At 43.6% G+C, this 25,583-nt stretch overlaps 1 protein-coding gene across 7 annotated transcripts in view; it reads left to right on the top strand.

Moving 5' to 3' along the window:
- Positions 1–25,583, top strand: part of LIMS1 (LIM zinc finger domain containing 1) — a gene marked incomplete at its 3' end in the record, with an annotated part of 79,095 nt that overhangs the window by 30,631 nt on the left and 22,881 nt on the right. For 2 of the 7 annotated variants that reach the window (XM_082304189.1, XM_082304195.1), the window contains exon 1: positions 9,675–9,796. The exons of 2 other annotated variants lie outside the window; for them this stretch is intronic. In XM_082304189.1, coding sequence (XP_082160315.1) covers positions 9,690–9,796 — 107 coding nt within the window. In that variant the 5' untranslated portion in view covers positions 9,675–9,689. Of the gene's footprint in view, positions 1–1,830; positions 1,915–2,026; positions 2,101–9,674; positions 9,797–25,583 lie in introns of those variants that run through there. 3 more of the 7 variants (XM_082304194.1, XM_082304190.1, XM_082304192.1) reach the window with 3 other exon arrangements.

Below are 25,583 nucleotides of genomic sequence, written 5' to 3'. Positions count from 1 at the left end.
TCTTGTAAGAAGGCAAGGTATTGTGCACCAGGCTTCACCAAGATGCATTGAATATTAGAGATAAATACACTACAGTGCACTGAGTACAGTTTTAAATATCTGAATGGAGAAGATTTCTGCATTGCCTTTAGGGTCACTGTCTAATGCCAGCACAAATGCCATGTCTGAAAGCAGCACGTCAGTTTCTCCGTTAAATGCTGCTGTAGATCTGGGGCTGGCCCTACTCAGTTTCACAGCTTGGGAGCATGGGGGGCAAGTAGTCATGTTTTCACATGATGTATTTGCTTTTAAGTTATGTCTGTCCATAAACGGACAAATTAATAAACACCCTTCTGAGTGACCAAGAAAAAAATACCCATTTTCTTGAATTCCTTTATAAACTCTACAAGCATACTTTGCAACCCCTTTTGTCAATGAGTGGTAAAGTAGTGTTAGGGGGGGTTAGGTATTTGTGATTAGAAAACACTAAACCTTTAAAAATTGTTTGGCTCACTCTGTCCAAGCCGCTGCTTACACGAAGAAAGCTGCTTTTAAATGGATTGCATGATATATGAAAACTGCATTTTCATATATTTTTCTCTGTAACCAGTAGCAGGCCAAAAGGCATGTTATTAAGAGTGTGCAGTGGAAAATGCTGGTGTGTAGATTTGCAGTTGTAAGTGGCCTGGCGCCATACTGCTGTACGAGCAGAGGTGGGAACCAGGTTCTGCCTGGAGGCATGTCGTGTGTGTCCCCTGCGGAGGTCAGGTTGTGGCTTCATTTCCCTGTCCCCATCGCTGGTGGTGAGCAAGTTTTAGGCTCCACTTGATACAGCTCTGATTGTGTAGCAAGTGGCAGGGGAACATTGTTGATCTTGAGGATATTGCTGCTTTAAACTGCAAAGGATTGCCTGGGGCCTTTGAAGAGGCGTGCATGGGATTCAGATTGCTTTAGGAAAACTGAGTTTGAGCCTCTGTCCACACAAGAGAGATGCAGCTCAACTCTTGTTTGGTTGTGCAGGTTGATCACCCTGACCTGCTCTAGGAGGTGGTGGTTATTTTCTGTTCCCAGTTAGTCCTTGCCCTGTGCTGAGGTTGTCAGACATAGAAGGGGTCTTCCAGGAGCTGGAGAGTGAAACTGGCTGCCTTCATCTCAGAAAAGAAAATCAGAGGGTATTCCTCCTTTCTCAGCAGGTGGGAGCGTGGGGAGAGAGGGTCTTCCCCCTCTCCTTGGCATTGACGGTGGTGCTTGTGGGGGGTCTGGTGGCCCTGCGCCGCTGTTCACTGCTCACCAGTGACTCCAGGGGTTGGTCTTCCCAAGTAAGGGACCTGGGATCCTGTCATGCTTGTTGAGATGTCTGGAGTTACGCGCGCAGAGTTGTTGCCTGTTCCTTTTCTCTTTGTCCCTGGAACAACAGTGTAAAAGGCCACAAGTTAAGGTATACCTCCAGAGGCACTGAAGTTGTCACAATCATCTTCGGTCCCTGAATATCAGGAAATTTGTAAGATGAAAACACCTCAGTGATCCCAAGAAGTAGTTCTATGGCTGTTGGCTCTTCCCTCTCTGGGTTTTTGTACTTTTGTCATTTAAAAATTACCGATGGTATAACTAAAGCTATGTCCTTTCCTGTGGGGCGAAGGATTTGCTTCCTTCTCTCTCCTTGGTGGTTTTGGGATGGAGAATTGGCGTGACACAGTTTGTGGAGCCGAACTGTGAACTTTGATGGATTTGTCCTCTTCTTTACAGCGTCAAATTTTTACAGGGTGAAAGAAGGAAGTGGTTTGCTAAGTCACTTTTTTTTTTTTTTTTCATTTTATCACAACTACCAGTAAGAACCACAGGGAAAACATGCAAACGGTGACTATTCAGTGTAAAGCTATATATGGGAAAGGCTGCTCATTGCGAACCTGCTGCCAGCGAGGCTACACCGTGCCAGTAAGTGTGCACCTGGTCACTTGGGCTGAGGGTCTGGCTGTCGTGCTGCCTGAGTGCATGTCACGCTGCTTTCCTAGCCAACAGCCTGGCAAGGAATTGTATGGTCTTTTAGTCCTCTGCAGGGAAATTCTTACGAGCAGGAGCCACGCGTGGGAATGGTGATACATGGAGTTAGGAAGAGGACAGGTAATAGTTTAGCTTGCTGGGTTTTGTTACTACTAAAAGCAAGTGGCACCGGTAGCAGAGCTTTGAGCAAGTCCTTCGTCGTTCTTGAAATGTGTAGAGGTGTCCTGGTATTCCCAGTAGTTTTTTATCCATTGCTCATCTGGAGTGTTTTTAGGGACACTATTTTGTCCCCACCCAGAACAGAGGATTCGTGGTTGGTTTGAAGATACCCCATTGCTGACGGGTTTTTTTGAGCAGTGGGATAATTGGCAGTGGCTGAGGAAGAGGACACTGCAACAGAGTAATTGAACCCGAAAGTGTAATTCCAGTGGAAGGAATAGTTTTCTCCCACCTGTTACTGAAATTGTATCGCTTCTGGTACGATTTGAGGGAGTCTTTCTGTTCAGAAGTCAGTCGCTTTTCCAGCAAAGCAAACCCTTTACGGTAGGGCAGCTGTGCTTTTTCGGTTTAAGGCTTTTGCTCTAATTTAAGAATCTTGAGTGTGTTTTTCATGTGCTTTAAAATATTATGAAAAATCCATATGAGATCACATTTTTATTTTTTGTGCTGAATCCAAAAGTAATTTTTGCAGCATTAAGGGGAGGACGGTGGTGTTTCCGGTTTACGTTATTCTGAATTTTTGGGATGAATTAGTTTCATTTCTTTTGCACTGTGAATGTCTTTCTCAGACTGGATTTTTCTGCATGGACACGGAATACAAGTTTTAATAACTTTGAAACCAAAATGTATATACTTAAAAATTAAGATTTTTTTCAGCAGCTGCACCTTGCCTGTGTTTCTTAAGTGTTTACATGTATTCAGTTTTATTTTTCTAGACACATGAGCTACTCTGTATATTCTGCTTTAGATATAACATTAGTTCTTACACTAGAAACCACCATACTACCAGTCTCTGACCTTTTAAAGGTGATAATCTCTAAGGAACCACTGCTTTCTACCTTTCTTGGAAATGCTGGTCAGAGTATAGGACCCCTTTTCAGTATATCTGGTCTTCTGTGCTCTCTCAAGTGTTTTCTTTGCACCCCCACTGCCTCCCCTCATCTCCTTTGCAACGTGTTTCCCCTGCCTTGTTTTTTGGGCGGTAGGGACTATGTGAGGTGGCTGTATGGTATGGTCACAGACGTACAGCCGGGCTGCTAAATTGACCATCCCTCGCCATTCAGCTCATCCTCCTTCTTACAACCAGCAGCATTCAAAGGCTCTGGTACCCTCTTGGGAGCTCAGGGGTGGGTTGTCCTTTTAAAACTCCAGCACTTGCAGCCATACAGTAGCGTCACCTGCTGCTTTGGCGGTCATATTTGGTTGTGTGCCATGAGGTAGTGGTGCCTTCAGGTATGTGCACGTTGTCAGGGTCACAGGCACCTCTTCCATTCTTCTCAAGGGGAGCGTGCCGTCTTCTCTCTTCGGCAGTTTAATTTCATTTCAGTGTAAAGAACACAAACCTTGATGAGAGGCTTTTCTTTCCCTACTTGTAATGTAGCAGTTGGCGTTTGAAAATTGTTTGTGAAACGGAAAAGAAAGGGGCCAGGAGAATAATTGCTGGGCAGTCAATGGAGGAAGCAGTTTATAGGCTGCTGTGGTTTTGTTCGCATTTACTTAACCCTGGTGAGTGGTGTTTTGGAGAAAAATGAAGACTTCCTAATACTCCCATTCCTTCAGTGAAAGGGCAAAGTCAGCCTGGGGCCTGTTTTGAGATCTCCCACTGGCTCTCCAGCAAAACCAGGTCTCAGCGGTTGCCTGTCTGGAACAGTCACCCTTTCTGCAGCCCTGGAATGGCTGGCTGGCTTTCGGGGCACAAACCTGGCCATCAGAGCAGGTCATTCCCCAGGGTATCTGGGGCAGCAGCTCTCCAGGCAGTTTCCTTCATTTGCCACCCATTTTCAGGTTCTGCTTCTGTCTTTCTTTTTTTCTTGGAGGCTTCCTCAGTCTTTTGTAGTATCTACTGGGGACCTTTTAATGGCTGAGTAAGCCAGCTGGCACCAGGGGCTTTTTACCCCCATTTTCAAAGGCATTTTATCCCATTACAGTAAAGTAAACATTCTGGATACATCTGCAAGTAGAAGACAACTTGTTTAAAGATAAGACTTTTCAGTCTTCTTTTTCAGACTTAGGATCCTCATGCATCATAAACAAAGTGCTTAAATGTAAAAAGTGTATTACTGACTGGGTTTGAAAATCTGTTTTGGGAAGAGGCTTTTAATTCCAAGACAGTAAAAATAATTCTGAAGGGAAGGTCCCATATCTAGAAATGCAGATCGGGAATTGCTTGTGCTTTTCTACATGTTCTAGGCTATAAAGATTAATCTAAACTCTGAATTTGCTGTCTTTAAACCCTCCCTTCCTTCATCTTTTTGATGTGTTTTTTTTTTTTCTTTTCTCTTTTTAAGATGTTTCTCCCATGAAGTTCAGGGTCCATATAAGTAATTGTACCCATCTTAAAGCTTCAACTGCTTACCAGCTTGTTTATCACTCTTTTTTTAAAGAGGCTTATGTACAAACGGCAGGACAAAACTGATTCATGCTGCGTCACATGATTTTTTTGTTGCACACCTACTCATGCATTGATCATCCACTGATTAACAACATAAATTTCTAGCTATAATGCTAACCTGCATCTTCAGCCGCTGGTCTGTCATTCCTCTCTGCTCTCAGCTTGGCCCCGGTCTGAATTATTAAAGCATATGTGGGTTAATCCGTACCTCCTTCTGGCTCTAGAGAGAAATACCGGCACTGAGAAATAAGGCAGCGTTTTCCCAGTAGAGGGAGGTATTGTAAAGCTCAGCCAAAGTAGGATTCCACTTCCTGAAGAAAAATGTGCCTTTTGCAGGGTTTTTTTTTCTGAATTTTAGGAGTTCATGGGGCAGCGTGTACAGAGAGCTCGGAGGAGGCAGCCAAAAGACCTTGTTCCACGTTCGGGTAGACAGAAGATTTTCCCATGCTTGCTTTTGTATTTTTTGTATTATTATTGGAATAGAATAGTTGGAATGAGAGCAGGGACCTCTGCCTTGCCTCACCAAAACCTCATGGGCCACCTGCGGTGGAGGTGGAGATGCCTTTGATACTGCCAGGGCGAGGAGGGACCCCCATGCTCACCGCAGCAGCCCCCTTGCCTTCCCTCTGCCCCCTCAAATCCCAAAGGGCTTTGGTGGGTTGAGTGTGTCGCTGCTCTGAAGGGTGTTCAGAATACTACCCTGTACTTTTTTTACTTTATACTGTATGTCAGGGATGTGCATCCATAGAAGCAGTTTAAAAAACCCCAGCAACTACCACTGAATTGCAGCAAATGTGCTTGGTCAGCGGGATCATGGACATAAATTCATAGTGCTGCTTTGCAGTGTTCACGTAAATAGTTCAAGTACCTCAGTACTTAGCCTAATCCGCAGATTAAATATGCATGCTTCAGGATTGATTGATCGCTAAGTGGAACAGGGCAAGAAACATCAAAACGGATGTTGGAGTCACATTAGACGGAAACATGTAATTAGTTGATTATTTAACTCCTTGAATCAACAGTTCAGGCTCCCGTGAAGCTTTGAAATTTTTTTTTTCAAGCTCTGCATCCTTAGATTTGTAGTTTGATTTCCCTCAGCTCATTTCCTTTTATCACCGCCTGCCCTCGCAGGGACCCAAGGCGTAGTACGCTATTCCTGGACACCCAAACCCGTCTGTGGGGACTTGCCTCAGCAGCCTAATTCAGAGAGGCGTAAAGCTTCATTTGCGGTCGGCACATCAGTTGGGTGCTTCAGGGGTTCTTGCAAAACCGCTGGAAGGGTTATTGCCACCTTCCTTCGCTTGCTCCAGCGAGTCCTGTGCATTTCTGCTGATGTACAAGCCTTTTCCTTGGCTTTAAAGAGTGTTTTTCTTCCAGACCTTGCAAGAAATAGTAGAAAACCAATGCTCTTGGGTACATTCCTCTGGAGACTCATCCCAGTGATAAGCTGGGCGAGCGATGGAGGATGGAGAAACGTGCTCCCCCGCTGCAGCCATCTTTTAACTGTGTGCACGCCATGGGCACTCCTGTACTGTTCTTATAACGCTCTTCTGGTTATTTTTTTGACTATTTATGCTGCCCTGAAAACAGCTTTTTCTATTGCTTTGAAAATCTTCAACTAAATTTAATTGAAATTTGGTGGTTTCTTCAAAGTTTAAAAAAAAAAAAACAAAACAGGAACGTGCCACTGGAGTGGAAAAAAGATCAATCACATCAATAAAGGCTTCTCTGTGTGGAATGAGAGAGCTAAAACTTTGTCTTTTCTGGTTTCTATAGTTAACGTGCATTCTCTGTAAATACAGACTCATGTACTGGATTTGAAGTACTTGCTGCTTTTTGTTATTCCTAAATTCAACGACATGGTTTCTATCATCCCTTTAAACATAGTGAAAAGTAACCAGACATAACCTGTCTTAAAAAGATTTTTAAATTGCAAAATTCTGTTGAATACGTACAGTCATCAGAACAACAGTACTTTCACAGAAATTTAAGAGAGAGCACTTCAGGCCTGGTATATCAAGATAGACGCTTTGTAGGACTGCAATGAAAACTGGAACGTGAGCCTTGTCCCGCATAATAAAAAGTTATTTGTTGCTTGGGATGAATGAAGGGCTGCATAGTTTTTGTCTAGGTTCCACCTTTTGCTGCTTAGACATAGGTGAATATTTTCCTCTAATAAAATACTGATAATACCGTGCTTATCCATCAAATTGCAGTAGCAATGTTAGCTTTCTCTGGGGCAGGAGGAAGGTCAGTTGCATGAGTGAAGAGGCACGCACTGGAAAATGAAGAGTGAACCTTCAAAGTACAGGACATAAGGAAGGCTGCATGTTATCAGTAATAAGAAAAGCCGCGGTAACTTGGCCAGTCCTCAAAAATTCTGATGGAATGTGAAAGGTCCAAGTGGCCCCGTCCCACGCGAGAAGAACGTAATCTCTCAAAAAAGGAATTATAAACAGCAGATAGGGGCTGGAAGGTGAAAGGGGGTGTGGGGAGCAGGAGGCACTTGCTGGGGAAGTTCTTCTTCCTGCAGAGCGAGGTCCATCCGTGTTGCTTTCTGGCAACCTTTAAGCGAGTTAGTGGAGAAATATCATTTGCATTCTCCAACATCTCTCCCCAAAACTCCCTTACAACATGTATTTGATACTCAGAACTTAAGGTTTGGCTGTTTGAGTAATTTCAGGTTTGAAACCTCGTGAGGACTGGTGGAGGATCCCACAAGGCAGAAAAGGAGTCTGGTTTGGATTTCTTCTTGTAGAAAGCTTTTAGCTTGTTCTCAGGTCCTCCGAGAAAGTAGTTTCTAAATCAGCTTCGACCCCAGCTGGAGTTTGCTGAAGAAGCCTGTGAAATAATGATGCTATGGAGCTGATTCCCAGGTCTATTTTAAAAAACTAATCATCTTGCCTTCCTTTATACTGAGGTGGATTTGATCTCTATAACAGACAACTCATTTTTGTGTCTGGACTTCTTGTATTCCTTCAATTTACGTGCTCTGTCTGGTGGGGTTGATTTAAAATTTTAGTAATACCAGTTTGGTGCAGGTCTGGTTTCCAAGTATGTTTTAGTAAAAGCCGTTGTCCCATAGGCTGTCCAAGCACATGCAGATGAACATGAATTTTAATGCTATGTACTTCACACTAACGCAACTTGCAGCAAAGTGGGTGAAGAGTTGACTTGTGTCATGAGCAATACAAAAGTATTCAGTATACACTGAAGAGACTGCTACTGTAGTGAATAAAAATTTATGAACAAATTTGTAGGTAATAGTTCAATTTCATTAGTTTACAAAGAGCTTTTTCACAGCAAAAAAAATCTACTCTGTCTTCACTTTTTAGATTATTATTGTTATTATCTAAAAATGATTGTTTGGACAAAGATAGATCATTGGTACACCAATATTTAAAGCACAGTAAAAAACTGTTGGTAATGTATAAAAGCTGCCATGCCATGAGCATCTGTCATCTGCCGTCCTTAACCTCCGCTCGTAACAGCATTAACTTTTCATTGAATCGCTGATTGACTGACTGCAGGGAATTGGCATTTAATTATGTTTAAGCTTATCCTACTGTGTATTGAGCAACAATTTTAAATACTTCGTTTGAAACTGGAATGCAGCATGTTTAGGCAAATATTGTGACCGTTCTTTCTTTTATTTTCTGAGGACAGGAGCTCAGATATATGGCTCTTGTTGACGTTTCAGTGTGTGCAACCTTCTAACATCATATAAATCACTTTGAATTTCTCCAACCATTATCTATTTGGCATGTTATGTGATCCCTTTTCCAGAATAATTTCTGTTATTTTTCCATTGTGTGATGTTTTATATTATATGTTGATGACATTCCAGACTGAAGCACATTGATAGTATTATATAAAATTACTGTGCTTGTGTTCAGTCTGGTGATCCTGACAAAATTGGTGTCGTGTGGTGTACCCAGTATTACATATGTTATGCTTTTCACTGTTACAAGAATTCAAAAGTACTCTTACATGTATTGTGCTACAAAATAAACACTTTAATAATGAACTATGCAATTCATACCCCATAGAACTTGTTTCCTATACTAGTGAAAACAGCCCTTGCAAATTGTTAGGTTTCTTGGCTTTTATTAAATGCAAGTTCATTTAAAAAACGTGCCCCCCCCCCCAACTCAATATAGAAGTAAAAACTCTGAATTGAGTTTTTGTTTATATGTGCCAAGGATAATGTCAAAGAAGTCTTAAAATTTTTTGGAAAAGTGGTTTTCTTGAAACCTCCTTTCAAGTTGAAGGGTTTTATTACTAAATGAGATGCAACACAGAGCTTGCAAATCCCTGCTAGTCACCTTCCTGTCTTACAGGAAACCTTAAGCACTTTCATTCCTGTTTTACAATTACACGGGACACTCCATCACTGCAAAATGTGACAAATAGTTACGGTGGTTATGTTTTGATAGCTGAGAGCAGGAAGAAAAAAACATCGTGGTTTTCTTCTGCTTCTCAAGATGTGTGGAAAAGAGCAACTTCTGACAAGCCCTGCACTATTGTGTTTCCAAAAGACCATTTTCACGCTGGTTTGCTGCACACTTAGCTGCGTTAATCTCCTTATCGGAGTTTGCTCCCGTGCTTAAGTCTGTCTGAATTTTCATAGCGTTAATGACCTTTTTGTCATAAATTACAGCGGGAGGAGTTAACAGCTTGTTGCAGCCCTGGAGATTTTTAGCTAATTGCAGCAGGCGCTTTGCGCGGCACCCGGCAGGGTCGCTCCTGTCGGGGCAGCCAGAGTTTGAAGCAAGCTGGAGGGAAGCCGGTGAGGTTGTGGCAGACATCCCTTAGGTGCGATCAAGTGATAAAGGAAATGTGGTGCCCTTCGGGAGGGTGTGTACCTATGAGAAACAGGAAGCCGAGCAGCGGCCGCCCGCCTGCCCTGCCTGCAGAGGTTGGTAGCTCGGGCGGGCGCAGGTGTGCCGACACGCCGAGCCTCTTCTCTCCAGGCATCTTGGCAGGCACGCTCCTCGGCAGCAACATCTGGAAGAGGCGGTGGGGGAGAGAAACCCAACTCAAAGCCAAAACAGCCCCCCCCTCCTTTAAAAAAAACCAGCCCTCGAGGTAGAGAAATATGACGGCCTTGCAGCTGAAAGAGTTGTCACATTCAGGTCTGTACAGGAGGAGACGGGATCGCCCTGAGAGCGTGGGACTGCCCGGGTCACACGAAGAGAAGCTGAGGTGAGTGCGAATTGACGGGTACGGCTGGCGCGCCGAGCCCTTCTCGGCAGCCTGCTTCCTTTGGTGGTTTCAGCAGACAAAATGCAAACACGGCTCTGGAAAGTCATTGCAAAACACATGCACCGAGAAGCAGTCCCGAAGCGCTGCAAAAAAAACCTGAAGGAGGGATAACAGGAGCCATGCAGTGACCTTGCGGGTTTTGGCGATGGTGTGACTCCCTTCCCTGGCTCGGGGAAGGGCAAATGTTAGCTGGTGGTTGCTTCTGGATCCCCTTCTGACAGCCAGCACTTGCAAGTAAATAACTTTCCGCAGCCTGACAATTTTGCTTGATCTGGTTTGAAGCCAGTTTTGGGTCACCCGGGCGCTGTGGATTGCTCCTCGGGGGCCTTGGTGCAGCCCCTCCACCGGTCTGGTTTTGTTGTGGAGGGGCTGGGGCGGCTCCTGGGGTCTGGCTTTCTTCGTGGGTTTTTTTTTTGTTGCGGAAAGGGCTTTAGACAAAAGAATGCAGCAGGACCACTTAGCCGGACCTTACCCAGGAAGGATGACCAAAAATTGGGAAGCCATTTAATGTCCAGGGTTATCTTCCTGATGCTACGTGCCTTTTGAAAGAGTGACAGTGGATTTTCAAAAAGCCTCTGTTTGGAGCAGGGAGATTAAGGAGCTGTTTGTAACCTGAGTAAGCACAGACACCAAAAAAAAAAAAGTAAAAATACAAAGTTTTTTTTTCCTAAGTGTGCTTGGCATGAAAGCAATCTGTTCCCGCTTCAAGCTCCTCAGAAAAGGATCCTTGTGTAAACGCTAACGAAAGCCTCGGTGGAGAGGAAGTACTTCCTACCTCCTCATGCCTGTTCTGTGGTTGTATTTTTAGCTTATTTTTTGTTGGTGGTGGTTGTGCATCAGATTGGAGTGCTGTGTAATTTAAAGGGTTTTTGTTACTGTGCTTTCATTACCCGAGTTACCAATTTCAGAAGGATGGGTATTCAGATTTGGGGGATTTACCCTTACGTTATAACTAAGCACCTTAATTAAAAATTAGTGTGGCAAAATGCACGATTGTAACCTACTGAGATTATTTGCCATGAGATATCAGAAATACTGGATCAGTTCTAGGAATGTGTTAACTTGGTATCTATTTATAATATTAATTCTAAATTGATTTCCTGGATGGATTTCTAATAGCATTACCATTATATATTATATTCATATGACTATAGATGGAAGAATAATCAGACTTAGTCGAGTAAAAGAGATGTGCAGGGATTCTTGACTTTTTTACGTTTAGTATCTTTCATACAAAACTAGCAATGAGGAAGAATAGATCTTGTTAGGGAAGAGAAAGCTGCTTTTTAAAGCATATACGTAAAAATGAGCGCTAGCTCTCTACAGTTGTGTTGCTGTTTCTCTTATTTATGTGCATGTCCAAGATGGGAATGAGACCCTTTTTGGGCTGGGTGGGGGGAAGAGGTTGTCTGTACCAGTATAAGTCTAGGTTTTTCAATCCTTTCATGAACCTCTTCCAGTTAAAGACAAGACATATGTGAAACAGGGATTGGTCTTGGGAAATAAAATCCAGGTGGAGGAAATAGCAAATCTGGGGACTTACGAATCAGCTCAGGGCAGGGTGTTGGAGATACAAGAAGGTGAATAGAGCATGGTCAGATGATGCTCCTAGAGCAGGGGGACAACCCATACCTAAAGACAGAGCTTCTCTTATATTTGCTAGTAGCTTAAGCTGGTTCTTATCCAAACTAAACCTTGCTCCTTCCTAACCCATTTTGTGATATTTCAGTGTGTTGCCAGGCAGCCTTATTCATCATTTTTACTGCATTCTCCATGACAAAAGGCTATGGCATTGTAAATACAAAATAATGACATAACAACAGGGCAAAGAGCAACTGGGAACGAAGAGAAAAAGTTCTTTAGTTTTCTAAAACTGGAAACCTCTAGCTTTTTTCATGTGCTCTCCCTGGCGACGCTTAGATGCCTGTCCTTAGCGAATACTTTCAGAATATCTAGAGTCCACAAGAAAGACAAGAGGTTCCTTTCATGTCTGCTAAATATAGCTTGCCATACTCCATGGCTTTGCAATGCCCTCCTGTAGCTTCTCTCTCCAGTTCTTTGTTCTAGTGCCTTTGTATTTCATTTTACATACATATTAATTCACATGTGTTAAATAATATCAGCCCTCAAGGAACAGTTCACTGAGAGCTGCTTTCTCAGTTCAAGTACCGTATTTTTCTAATCCTGGGCCAAAATGTACTTGAGATGCCAATGTCCTCGGGGTATCCTGTGAGAATTTCTGTACTAAAAAAAAAAAAATTAAAATCGCCCTTTGTTAAAGTCATACGTGATATCTGCCAGTTTTCATTTTACAGCCTTTTACACCTTACCCCAGTATGAGATTTCTTTCTCCTGCCCTTTTTGAGGTCTGTGTCTCCTTTGATAGCGGTTTCCTGGGATCCAGGCTGGGGTGTTCCTCTGGTAAGGCACAAAACAGCAGTAAGTAATGCAGCGGACAGCCGTTCACACCCCTTCGCCTCGGCTGCGAGGTGTCTTGGACTGCCTCCACGCTGCTGCTGCAAGCACCACTGTAATTGCGGCTCCTGGGTCCGGCTGTCACGCAGGAGCTGGATGCTGCTTGGTAGGATGGGGCCTTGTGTGCCTGCAAACTGTGGTGGAGATCTAGCTAAGTGTTGGCAGTGTCAGTGCTGCAAAGCTGCTCAGGGGGGCTTGGTGCCGAAATTCTGCCTTTGCTCTTTCCTGGGAACGTCAGTGTCATTTGTACCTAAACCACCTGAGATTATTAACAGTTAGGGCAGTGTGAAGCAGTGTACTGGAACTCCTAAACGTGTACAGAGCATATGTTTATCAAATAATGTATCACATGCATTTTATTTTCCAGGAACCAAAATTTCTTGAAACCATTATCTTTACAGTATACAAATAATTTCCTGTGTTGACATAACTTCATGATGGGTCGTGTGCTGTGGGACTCTGAGCTCCACAACAGGAAGGCGAGCTTTAGCTTCTGCATCTGTGTCCACTGATGTCACTTCAGCCAGAGGTTTGACCCCCATCATTGTCTTCCAGATCTGCTGTTCAGTTTATGATAAGTCGGTCTCTACACAGATTTCCCTCAGTCTTTTGCAGGAAAGACCATAGGAATATAGTTTGGCTTTTTCCATTAAGTCTCACAGCTTGTCAGATTTCCATTTACAGCAGAAGCACCTAAATAAATGTTTAAATTTAACAGAGTCTCTCCAAACACCTCATGCTCTATCAAGTAGGTGCCAGGTTGTCTTGTGGGGAACTCATCTCACACAGCTGTGGCTATCTGCGGGGCCTGATTCGCAAGCAGCAGAGCTTCCTTTAGTGCATGGTTTTGCTCGTTTTGCCCACTGTGATGCCTTATCCTGCTGCAGAAGGGCTTTGATGCCTTGCATCGCAGCCACTGCTCTGCTGCAGTTTACAGCCTGGTGCTCATTGCTAGCTCAAAATCTGCCCCAGCTGCCTCGATGTTGCAGACGGTATGATGTGGCGGCTGAGCAGCTGAGCTGTCCCCACTGGCAGAAGTGAGGACCTGAGGGGGCTGGGGAGGACCGCCAGAGTCCATCCAGTTGAGGAGGGTGAGAGGGCGTTTCAAGTTAAGCCACCCACAGCCATAAATAGCAAGCCCTAAGCTCAGCTGAGATCGGGACTGGGATGGGAGGGTAGGATTCATCCCCTTGTTTTAGACACCTATCCTAGGATGGAGTGAGTTGCCCTCCCAGGGAGCCTCTCTCATCCCTTCTACCCACCTCCTCCTGGCGTAACCCATGCCTAGGTTATCCCATCGGCTGCGGTGAGGTAAAACGAGTCCCAGCCCTTGTCCTGACAGCACAGGACATTGATGGGGATGGGAAATTCGCCTTCTCTTTCTACCTCTCCCGCTCCATCGATCACTTAACAAACCTCATAACCTCTCTGGGAGCCTTTTAATCTGCTGCTATAGATGTTACTGGTGCTTTACTGACCTTATAGGGAGCTGGAGCCTGCCCGCCCCACGTAAAAGGTGGTCTGGATAGCTCATCCATTTCTTGAACTTGCATAGTACAAGAATGTGCTTGTTTAGACCTCCGCTGGGGCAGGGATGCTGAATGCAGTCCTCTCTTCCCCTGCTTGAACTAGGCTCACCAATGCATAGACTTTAAGTACACAGGATGCTCCCCAGGTGAGGCATTCAAAGTGCAGGGGGCTGCCTGGCACCTTTATCTCCCCTGTCTGCAACAGATGCAACAGTCATTGAACTAAATGCAACCTGAGAAATCTGCTTTTCAGAACGGAGGGGAAGACTTGGTTTTTTCCAGCTATTTTGATTTGGTGGGGAAAAAAATGACATCTCTGATAAATCTTGTCTTGCCTTGTCTTTAGAAGTGGCACGTAAAAAATTCTGACTGTATGCTGAGCTATTCTTTCTTGCTTTTCTCAGCAAACAGGATGCAAAGGAAATTACATGCATACGTTTGTGATTAATCATTAGGAATCACTTAACAGTAGCAGTATGCTTGCTATTTTTGCTCTTTCCTCTTCTCATCCCATTGCCTTTGTAAAAATAGAATGATTCCTCTAAAAAATTTGATACTATTAATTTCCAAAGCTCATTACGAGGTACTAGGAAAAGCAGGGGCAATTCTCTTCTTTTTTTTTGACAATCACACTTAAAGTGAATTTGATCAAATTGTTGTGCATAGCTCTAAGTTCATAGGGGTTCAAATGCAATTAAAAATGTAAACAAGTTTTGAAGAGGTTCGTCTCAAGTTTTTACCAAACAGTAAATTTAATCATTTGCAACAAATCATCATTGGCATGCTTCAGTCGGTGGCTGTCAGTTACGCAGGTAGTTCACTGCTCTGTTCTCTTGTGCAGAAAGCACTGTGGATGTTTTCCACATTGATAGCTTTAAAGTATCTGCCTTCTCTTTGCTCTCTGCTGCTGAAGCTGATGGGTGCAGGCAATCTTCTGCTGGGTCCGTTCAGGCTCCCGCCTGCCTCTGCACACTGACTCCAGGCTGGAAGGCATGTGGATGTGCCCCAAAATTTCATGCACAAAGACTCCCTCGCAGATGAAATAGGAGACATATGCACATTCTTATGTCTTACTGAGCCTTGGGGGGATAGGCTGTGCACTGCAAAGCTCGCAGGTGAGTATAAAAAGAAACAAATGGATAAGATCCCCAAAACATCGGCAATGCGGTAGGGCTGAGTGCCTCCTTTTCTTTATGAGATACAGCATTTGGGAGTTGTGCGAGGTCACAAATCTCCTCAGCCTGCCATCAAAACCCCATGTGTAGCAGCCAGCCAAGGTGTGCAGCTGCTTCCAGCCGCACGTCCTCCCTGGAGACCTCCTGCTCTTGCTAGGAGGGAGAGAAGAAGATGCTGGTTGGGGACTGTCTGGGGAACCAGGGACCCTGTTGAGCTTTCAGACTCCTTAGGGTGCTGAGGGCAGGGGAAGGCAGAAAGAAAAGATCTGTCTGCACCTGGAAGCATTCTTAGTTCTGATTTCCACTGGTAACTTTTCTTAATAGCATCACAAATGTTAATATTTATATAGCTGCCTTCTGTAAGTAGATGTTTCACTTGCTCGTGGTGCCAGTGTCAGCAGGTAAAGCAGTAATTATTCAATACATTGGTAAAAAAAGGGAGTAATTTATTAAACCAGGAAGAGCTTGAAAATAAGATGTTAAGCCACAAAAAAATTACGCTTCTTCATTTGTTGTCGTTAGAAAATCTGCTGGAATAGTAGAGAGTTGGGACCTAGAAATACTCATTTGAATCAGATGCTTGGGAACTCTTGATTAATAAACACTTCGGCTCATCTGCTAGCTGCTCTAATTGAAGAGAGGATTTGTCCGTGTAAACGTAACACTGAATTATTATTATTAATTACAGTAACTTCCAGCCAGCACAAATATGCTTCATGGTTGTGTTTTAATATTGCGATACTTAGAATTTGCGTTGAGCCTTAGTTTGAGGTATCCAAATGACTAGAGGCTTTACTTTTCACTTGTGCTGTACTTTTCGTTGCTCTAGGGGTTAAAATAACTCACGAGGAACACACCCTTTTTTCTTGCCTTCTCTCTCACCCCTTGTCTTTTGCACTGCATAACAGCACCTAAGCGATTTTGTTGGACTTGCTCACCCTGACTGTCACCTGCCGTGACACCAAATGGCCGGAATTAGCTGCTTGCGTAACAGAAACCCAAGCAATTACTACTGTTCCTCTTGCGCTTGCTTCATTGTAATAATCTATGATTTCAGTAAATTGCTAGGCTTCAATGATTATAGCAATTAGGATTTTCATTGCTCTTTCTTCCAGGATTAGCTCGCTGAAGACAAGTTGTAGGTTTCTTTTTTTTTGCTTTTGCTTTCATGCGTTGTGATAGCACCTTATCAGAGGTGTTCTCTGCAGAAAATTGTGATTGCTCGTTGTTCTTCATTATAATTAAGCTTTCCTTTGAATGCAGTCTGTCACACTGAAGTGAATTTACATACAGAAGAATTCTGCAGAGGAGAGGAAAAATAAGTTATGTCAATGTCACCACTCTAATAAAAATCACCAACTTGCAGGCATCAGGGAAAGCAAGCTTAAATGCTGTTAGGTTTGAGCTCCTTTTCTGTTTATTTTTTTTTCCTGTGGTCTCTGAGCTGTTCTAGGAAATGCAAAGCTAACAGACACTGTGTACTCGAGAGGACCATGGCCCTTTTACATGATGCTTTCCAGACATGGGAACGGCTCCAGCTTGCCAAGTATGTTGCCTCTGAGGTGGCCAAAAGCTGATGCCTGTGGAGGGGTGGAAGGAGGTGTAAGGAAAGAGCAGGCCTTTTATGGGATTTCCCTTGGTAGTAATCCCAGCTCGCTGCCAGCTGTGGCTCGGGGACTTGGTACAGAGTTTGTGACATTCAGTGTTTTTCCCTTCGGTTAACTCCTCCGGTCTCGCCTTGCACCCAGGAATCTCAGGGCATTTCCCAAACATGTGATGCTCTGAGTTTTCATGTGTATTATCTGATGCTGTAGCACACGTGCTCCTTTTTTCTTTCCTTGATTTGTCATAGCGGCTTTAGGCATTGTTCAGTTTTTGTCTTTGTATCTGCCAGCTTTGTAGAAACTTCTGATTTTAAGTAGTTCCTGGTAGCATTCTGAAATGATGGTTTCCTATATAATGCTCTGTGAGCAGTGTTGTGAATGACATTGCTCAGCTTTGCCAGCAGATTGTAAGTCATCCTGTGATGCGCCTTTATATAGCAAGAAGATGAAGCTTCATGATCTTCTGGAACCTTTTGTGTCCCACAAGAGAAATTTGGTTTATGACTTTTGTGACATATTTCCTGTAGGTTTTCTGCTTTGTCTGTCTCCTCTAATGGCCATGATGGAGCTAGAAGAAGATTGCTTAAAAACTATTAGCTATTAGCCTTAAAGGAAATAACATACTGGCAGACATAGCTAGCAATACCTGGCAGCATTTCTCAGCTGTGCCTTTTTAAATAAAAGATTCAAAAGATTCAAGCTATCCCAGCAAGGAATGAATGGACAAAGGTGAAGTGGATGTGAAATGGCGTTTGTCTTTTCCAGCATGTTAAATCCATGCGTGCCACGCTCTTCATAGATCATAAAGTTCTCGATCCAGACTTGAGTCTACCTTTTGAACTCTGTTTCTATGCAGCTATTGGAAAAATGTTACCCACTCGGAGTCATGACTCAAAACTGCCCTGGCTAGTCCCCTTCTTGTTCCGGTATGGAAAGTTTGCATTGAAAGCTGTTTGTCTTGCTTGATGTTTGGCTTTTCAGTTATTGTTTTGTAAATTTGTCCTTGCTGACTTCAGAAACTGAAGCATACACTGTATTTCTGATACATTAAAAAAAGCTGCCTCTTTTACATATTTTTTTTTTTTTTTTTTTTTTTTTTTAAAGGACATAGTAGCGGTGCAGCTTCAGGATAGGATAGCTCCATGAGTTACCAGGTTGCAGGTCATGAATTTTGCCCGAAGTGTACAAGTAATTGCTTAGTTTTAAACTACATTCCTTTCTAAAGCTAATCCTCGAATTATACCTACTTCTCCATGGTACCTAGCAAAGGGGAAGGAGTTTCGGCAGGGCTCAAACCCCTCTGATACAAAGCACAAAACCCATGCTGCCCTTTCGGATAATCCCAGCAATACATTGTTGCGAGGGGTAACTTCTACATCTTCCCTCAAAAGTCTTATAATATGTATTATAACCATTTGCTCCTGCTTTACTCATTCAAGATTAGTCAATTGTTGGGGTGGAAACTGTTACTTTTAAAAAAATCTTGCAATAGTTACCAAACCCTTTGGTTTGGAAAATGCATGGAAGTCTTGCTTTGCAGTAACTGCTACTGAAATTAATTCGTGCTTACTTGAAAGTTCTGCTACTAGTATTGTAGCACTAATAAATATAAAGTACAGGATGAAGATCTTCAGATTGTGTTACCCAAAATGTTAAGACCATCATAATGAAGTATGAAAGCAATGCTATTTTCTATTAGCTTTATTTGCTGATACATTACTCATGCTCAACTCTTAGGAACGTAAACAGCTTCTGGTTACTCTCTATTGGCTTTTGAATATTGGGGCCATTATTTAATTCTGCAATGTTAACTGCAGATGGCTCAGCTGTCTGCCATCCTCTGCTGGTTTTAAAGCTTAGTGATGCTGCAGTGAATGTGGGAAGAAAAAAATGTGAAACCAAAACTTAGAGTGACTAATAATTGCAATTTAATATGTGTGTGAGAGAAGAGCAACAGCTGAGGTGATGTTTTCTTTCTCACATTCTACCTTCTGCCCAAAACAAATTAATTCAGGCAATGAAAAACTTTGCACTTCCTCATACAGAATAGAAAAACAAACTTAATGACGGTGAAAAATATTTAGAGAGGCTATGTTCCTGGAGGTGTAGATTAATAATAATATTCAAGAGGAGATGTGTGTGGAAGTGATGTGCTGGTTAGTAAAGCTGAAGGCTGGTCCTCAGCATGGTGTCTCCAGTGAAGATGTTACTATAACAAGGATGTCGCTGCGAGCCGGGAAGCCTGGTGTTGTAGTTATCTCTGCCCTACAAGGAACTGCGTGGACATACTGGAAGTCCCTCCATGTAGCCGGGGTGTTATGCTGAGTCGTCGTATTAATTATAGCTCCTGGATGAACCATGGTGTTCGGCTTGTGAAAACATCAGTTCCAGCTAGCACAGGCGGGTGGCCAAGGCAGAAGCAAAGGGGCATTTGCTTTTACACTAAGGATTTGGTGAAGGATTTTTGGTGGATTTCAGTGGCAGATGACATGAACTGAATATTGGTGCTAGGAAATTGTTACTCTGAAGGGAAATATGGTAGTGCAGCATTTTAGAATAATAGAGTCATTTAGGTTGGAAAAGACCTTTAAGATCATTGAGTCCAACTGTAAACATAACGCTGCCAAGTCCACCACTGAACCATGTCCCTAGGCACCACGTCTACCTGTCTTTTAAATACCTCCAGGGGTGGGGACTCAGCCACTTCCCTGGGCAGCCTGCTCCAGTGCCTGACCACCCTTTCAGTGAAGAAATTTTTCCTAAACCTTCCCTGGTGCAATTTGAGGCTGTCTGTTCTCGTCTTATTGCTTGTCACTTGGGAGAAGAGACCAACCCCCACCTCACTACAACCTCCTTTCAGGTCATTGTAGAGATAAGAGCAATAAGGTCTCCCCTGAGCCTCCTTTTCTCCAGGCTAAACAACCCCAGCTCCCTCAGCTGCTCCTCATAAGACTTGTGCTCTAGACCCTTCACCGGCTTCATTACCTTTCTTTGGACACGCTGCAGCACCTCGATGTCCTTCTTGTCGTGAGGGGCCCAAAACTGGACACAGAACTCGAGGTGCGGCCTCACCAGTGCCAAGTACAAGGGCACAATCACTTCCCTAGTCCTGCTGGCCACACTATTTCTGATACAAGCCAGGATGCTATTTTCCTGAAATGTCAGAAAACGCAAAGATCAACCTCATATATTTTTACGTATTTGAACTTTAAATCTGTTCCTTAAGCAATGGAGGAGGAGCTCATATACACTGAGTTGTAATTTGCTTGCAGTTGCCTGATCACACTCTATTGTTCATCCCTTGACTTTCCAGTGGTTTGATTTCCACCAGTATAAATATTATTCTGCCCAAACACTTTCAAATTTTGGAACTGAATGACCTTGGTGGTATGAAGTTCACTGTGTGTATGCCCAAACAGAAGGATGGTTTTGAGCGTGATGGGCCTGATCTTCTCTCATCAGTCTTGAAAAGATGGTTCTTTTCAGAGTGAGTGTCTCAGAGACATTTGATGTGCAGCCCCTAGTATTGAGTAGCTGACCTTTTTTATTATTCTTAAATTAGAAATGGGGTTATAAATGTCGTTATATGAAATGCATTAGTGCAAATGCATCTTTAAAATGTATTGTGTTGGAAGAGTTTGGATACGGTGTATTTACCATAGTCAAGTATACATGCAGTCAATTACACAGGGTGCAGATTTTAGGAATATCCCATAGTATGCTCTATCTCATAGAACACAAATTTATTAGACCTCTTGTGAGCTTCTCATATGTGATACCGCATCTTTTTGTTGTCTTGTTTTTGCTGTCTGCATAAGATTCAAAACATAGTAGTGGGGGAAGAGGAGATGGCTGTTTTAAAAAATATCAAGTATCCATACACAGAAGAAGTAATTTCTTGTTTTACATAAAGCATGGCTTTGTTTGGTAATGTTTGTAACCAGCAGGAAGAAAATACAATAGTTTCTTGAAATATTACTTACAACAGGAAAGTGCTATGGTTAAATACTGCTCTTCCCTTCTACGAGTTCTGTCAGAGACTGATTTTTCACTGTGCTTGTATGGCTGATAAAACGTTGCGTGGGAAGGTGCTGCTTACCTGTTTATTCCAGTTATATTCATTTCCTTATGGAGAGATGGAATGTGAACCTTCTCTGTTTGTGGAGACCAAAGCATTTTTTGGACATGTTTATACTAGAATAAATTTATATTGAAGTATATGAAGGAGCTAGAGTTGCCTTTTTGTTTGCCCTGTTTAAACTCCCTCCACATAAGCTTAATCATGATTTTTGTGGCGAAGACTAAAGGATGAAAGTTTTAGGAGAACTCAGAATTCACCTGGTTTTTATTGCAGTGGTTTCAGGATGGTTTTCTATCCTTTTTAATAGAAACAGAAGTTAGAGCAGTGCTGGGCACATGTGAAAATCCTACCTGTAATGTGCATCTTTATTATAGAAATCAGAGATTTATACCTTCTTTCAAATTGCCTTAGGAGACCGGCTTAACATGGAAAGTATTTTATTGCTTAAGAGCTAAACAATTGCAGCAACCAGAACCCAAGAGTGTTTTTAATTTCAATAAAAAATAAAAAAAGATGCAAAAGGTCAATTAGTGCTTTAAAAGGTTGGTGCAGAAATCAGTGCAGGGCACTGCAAATCCACGCATATTTTGCAGCAAAACTTCTGTTCTAGTTGTTCCGTATTTTGCGTGTGAGTACCATTGCATAGCATCTGTGTTAAATGTAATTAAAATGAAATCACCCTGACCTATGCAGGAAGGGGAGGGATGTGCTGTGATTACTTATCCCTCCCTGCATAACCCAGTGGGGCACGTGGCCTCGTGACAGTGCCAGTGACGCAGTGATATTTCACGGTGGCATGAGTAGGTTGCCAAGCAGCAGCTGCTTTTGCCAAGCACCTTGTTTGGAGCCGTGACTGCTCTGCACGTCTATTTGTGGCATGGAGCGAAACGCTCAGCGGGGCTGGCCGGCCACTGAGCCTTCTCTGTAAGAGTCCCCATCTGCCTCTGGCAGCCACCGGCATGGGCAGCTGGATTTGACAGCTCTCCAGAGAAAGCAGCGTGTGAGCAGAGCGGCAGTCATCCGTCAGTGATGATAAAGCAGTGTGGCTATTTTTGCTGCTGTTTTCCGAAGCCCTTCTCCGTAGCCACAGTGGGACGCTTCCCCTCCCCTCTTCTGCCGTTTCCTTTAGCACCTTCCCTGCTGTCAGCTTTGGCTTCTGATAAGATCCTCAGTGTGCCAGGAGGAGCCTCTCTGTCTTCTTCCTTCCTACGTACCTTTTCAGCTTAAATACTGAACTTCTCTCTTTTCTCCTCTCCTTATCACTGCTTCCTTAACAGCAGGCTGGTAGGTTTTGTCCCAGATCCCAGGGAATGCCCTTGGGAAGCTGCTGCTGGAAATCAACAACCCCCTACACGCTTCTCACTCCCTGTGGATGGCTTCACCTCAGAGTAACCTAGAATTCCCTGATGAAAATGCCGTGTATTTTTAACAGCGTATCTCAGATCTTGGCAGCACGCCTCCAGCAAAATTACAGAAAAGAGAAAGATGGGCAGCTTCTCTGGATTTGTGGACTACCAAACCTTCACAGTAGAAACTATGTTTTGCTTCAGTAGCAGAAAGGCCCTTTTTAAACTCCTGGCAAGCTCCTTTCTTGCTTAATGGAAAACAAATCGGGAGTAATTCCACCAGCAGCAATGGCAATAGGCCTTAAGAACCAGGCAGCTTCTACTTGGAGTCCTATTACCTTGTAGGATTGCTTCTTGAAAAAACTAGGAAGATTACAACAGGCTTTTTGGATGGACATCTTATTGCACTGACTTGCTTTGCTACAGCCATGCAGAAGACTGTGCAGTAGCAAGCCGAAGAAGCAAGCACATATTTTCCTGTTGACCACGGAAGACGCAAGGCAGCAGAAGTGGCTTCCAGCCACCTTGGTAGCCTGTGGATTTCAGGTTACTGCAAGGACTGAAGTAGTTCACTGGGAGAAAGAAACTCTTCAGGGCTCTCTGAATTGCAGCAGCAGCCTCCCAGGAGAATTGCCTGCGATCTGGGACAAAATACAAGAAAATTGAGGAGATGGTCAGTGATAAGGCGAAGAGACAGACTGACCTGTTTCTTATCTTAGTGTCTGGGTGCACCTGCACTAACCCTGGATGAATCAGCATGGTTAGTCCATTGCAGGCTGTCTCCCTGGAGTTTTTCATACCCACAAAAGTCCAGCATTGATCTGTGCAGGAAATGTCGGGAAGCAGCATGGAGAAGAAGAGCTGGCATCGCTATGCCTGCATCTCCGTTGGCAAACAGCACTCGTTTTCATCACTGGTCCTCCAGCGGATGCAGGAACCTTTTCTTCCAGCACTGTTTCCTGCAGTGGTGCTCTGGCAAGTTCATCATGGCCTAGGGCTACAACCTGAGTATTGCTTGATCTGGAGCTTGTTGCATGACAGATAAAAATAGGGCTTGAGCTCCAGCCAAGCCGTGTAAGCGGTGAGGGTGCAGCCTCCTTTGCCTGTTACAGCTTGTGACTCCTGGTAGCTCTGGTGCGAGATGGATAATCACACCTACGGACGGGTAAATAAGCAGGGTCATGCTGCCTGAGTCCCGCCTACCGTGATGTCTTCTGGCGCAGGGGAAGAGCTTGCTCAGAGGTTGCTTCCTGATGAGGGGAGGTGAAGGAAAGACGCCTGACCAAACCCATCCCACAAATTTGCAGCAGCAGAAACGTAGTGCTGTGTTGGCTAGGCTGCGGGAAGACAGCTACATGCGAGCTCAGGCCTGCGTGGAGAGTGGTGTGTGTGCTGCTGTATGCTTACTGAGCAAGCTATCCCAACTAGTGGTGAGAGGTATGGCCCAAAACAATCATAAACCAGACCCTCTGTAGTAGGTCCTAGGAAGGTGAAGGCATATTAAGAAGTAGTAGCCTTGACTGGACTTTCTGTCACATCCTTTGTCATCTTCTAGTCCTAATTTCTCTACTTGTTCCCTCTGTTCGTCTCTTTCCTCTCCTGTGCTTTCTCATGCCCCCTCCCAGACTAGCACATTCTTCAGATACCAAGACGCCATGTGTAATGAGCACAAAGTGCATGCAGTTCTGCAGTTCAATCGATCGCTAATAAGGATGAGTCAGTTCAACGCAAGAGAGAGTGACTCGGGACATCTTCCCAAAACCCTGCTTTGTCTGCAGTTACAAGTTGCTGGAAGCCAAGTGTCCCACGTCTGCTACAAGCGCTGTGCTTCAAGCAGGGAGTGCTTGCAGGGTTGTAATTATTAACTACAGATCTGCAGGTAATCAACCCTGCCTTCCCTACTAAGCAGTGCACAACAGGTTTTTTAAATAGAAGATAACCATGAAATAATTGAAACATTAGGAGGGCATTCTGTGGTGAAAGAATGATTAATTTTTATTGTTTCTTCCTGGTCTTGCTCTCTCAGTTCCCTAATATCCACAGTAAATTACTTCAGCTTTCGAATCTATGAAGTGTTCTTACATTAGATAATTGTTCTAAATGCAGCACATCACTGGAAATCAAGCTTCGTTTTTCCTTCTTCATATATTGCCCATTATAGCATACCTGGAAGTTCAGTTAATGGCCTGTGAAACACAACAGAAACTATCCATCTGTACCTACCCCTTCTCTGAAGTGCTGACAAGAAGAAAGATGCCTATAAATAAATTCAGCACATATGACTTAGAAGTCACAAGTGGAGCATTAAAGGCCATTTTTACAATGTAGTTAATATACTGTAGCATTAAAGCAATATTTACCTAATGACAAAAGTCTTCTCTTCATCTTTTCCACTGCTAGTTTGCCCATGATAAAATATTGTTGGAATCCACCTCCACCCCCCTCAGCAGAACGTAGCTGCGGACAAGTTTGGCGGTGAACATGTTCGCTCGCATAGGCTACCCGTAACGCAGCTCTCCTGGGCAGCTTCTGTCAGCAGCCAGCAGCGAAGCCCCTTTCCAGCATCTGAGTTTGCACGAGGGCCTGGCAGGGGAACGTGCTCCTCCGCTCCCTGCCAGCGCCAGTAAATCACAGCGTGACGGGCTCGCCACCCCGCCGCTGAACTTTTAACTTGAAGCTGCAGCAGGGCACTGAGCAGCTCCGGCTACATGACACGGAGCTGTGAAAGTACATCACTTCGCTGGGAACAAGGGGAAGTCCAGCATATTGTTTTGCAGACCTTGCCTACAGCTTCTTTGCAGTATAAGCGTAGAATATATACACCTGGGAAAGCGATTAGAGAGAGATGAACTTCCAGCGCAGACCTCACCCTTACCCCATCCCGGAGGATGAAGAGGTTGTACACAAGGTCACTCCTGATGCTCACAACTCTGCAGGAAATGAAGGCGAGAAACCGGTGTCAAAATTGCAACGTAGACACAGTGACATAAAACTCTACAAAGAGTTTTGTGACTTTTATGCAAGATTGTAAGTTCATTCTGTTCGGCTTCGGGGTGTAACTATGGTGACCTTACTGGCATATTGTACATTTGTATTTTATTATCTGAGCTCCGGGTAGGCTGTGCAAGCCGTTCTCTAATGCAACCTTTGCCACGGTTCTGCTTGATACCTTGCCAGTTGTAATCGTCAACTAAAATTTGAGCTGTTGCTTTAAACTTCATCATTAATTGTGTCAGAAATTTTTATCGGCAGTTGAAACAGGGTTGGAATTTGTCACATAGTCTCTCTGACTTTAGGTTGTTTGCCTGTTATTTTGAGCAAGCAGATAAACTGCTTCACTAATGCAGAAGTATTACCTACATCTCTGTTTTTACATATATGATGTGTTTCAAATCAAAGTGAAATACTTTTGCATACTGAGGAGGAAAGCTTTATGCTTGCATTTGGTTTTGAACTTTGTTTCATGTTTTTGCTTGGATTATACTTTCTGTCTGACAGCACTTAACGTTAAATAATT

Source organism: Platalea leucorodia (assembly GCF_965183815.1).
Source record: "Platalea leucorodia genome assembly, chromosome: 2".
Classification (NCBI taxonomy): Eukaryota; Metazoa; Chordata; class Aves; order Pelecaniformes; family Threskiornithidae; genus Platalea; species Platalea leucorodia.
Note: the sequence above shows the minus strand (reverse complement) of the source record. Positions and strands in the feature narration are given on the sequence as shown.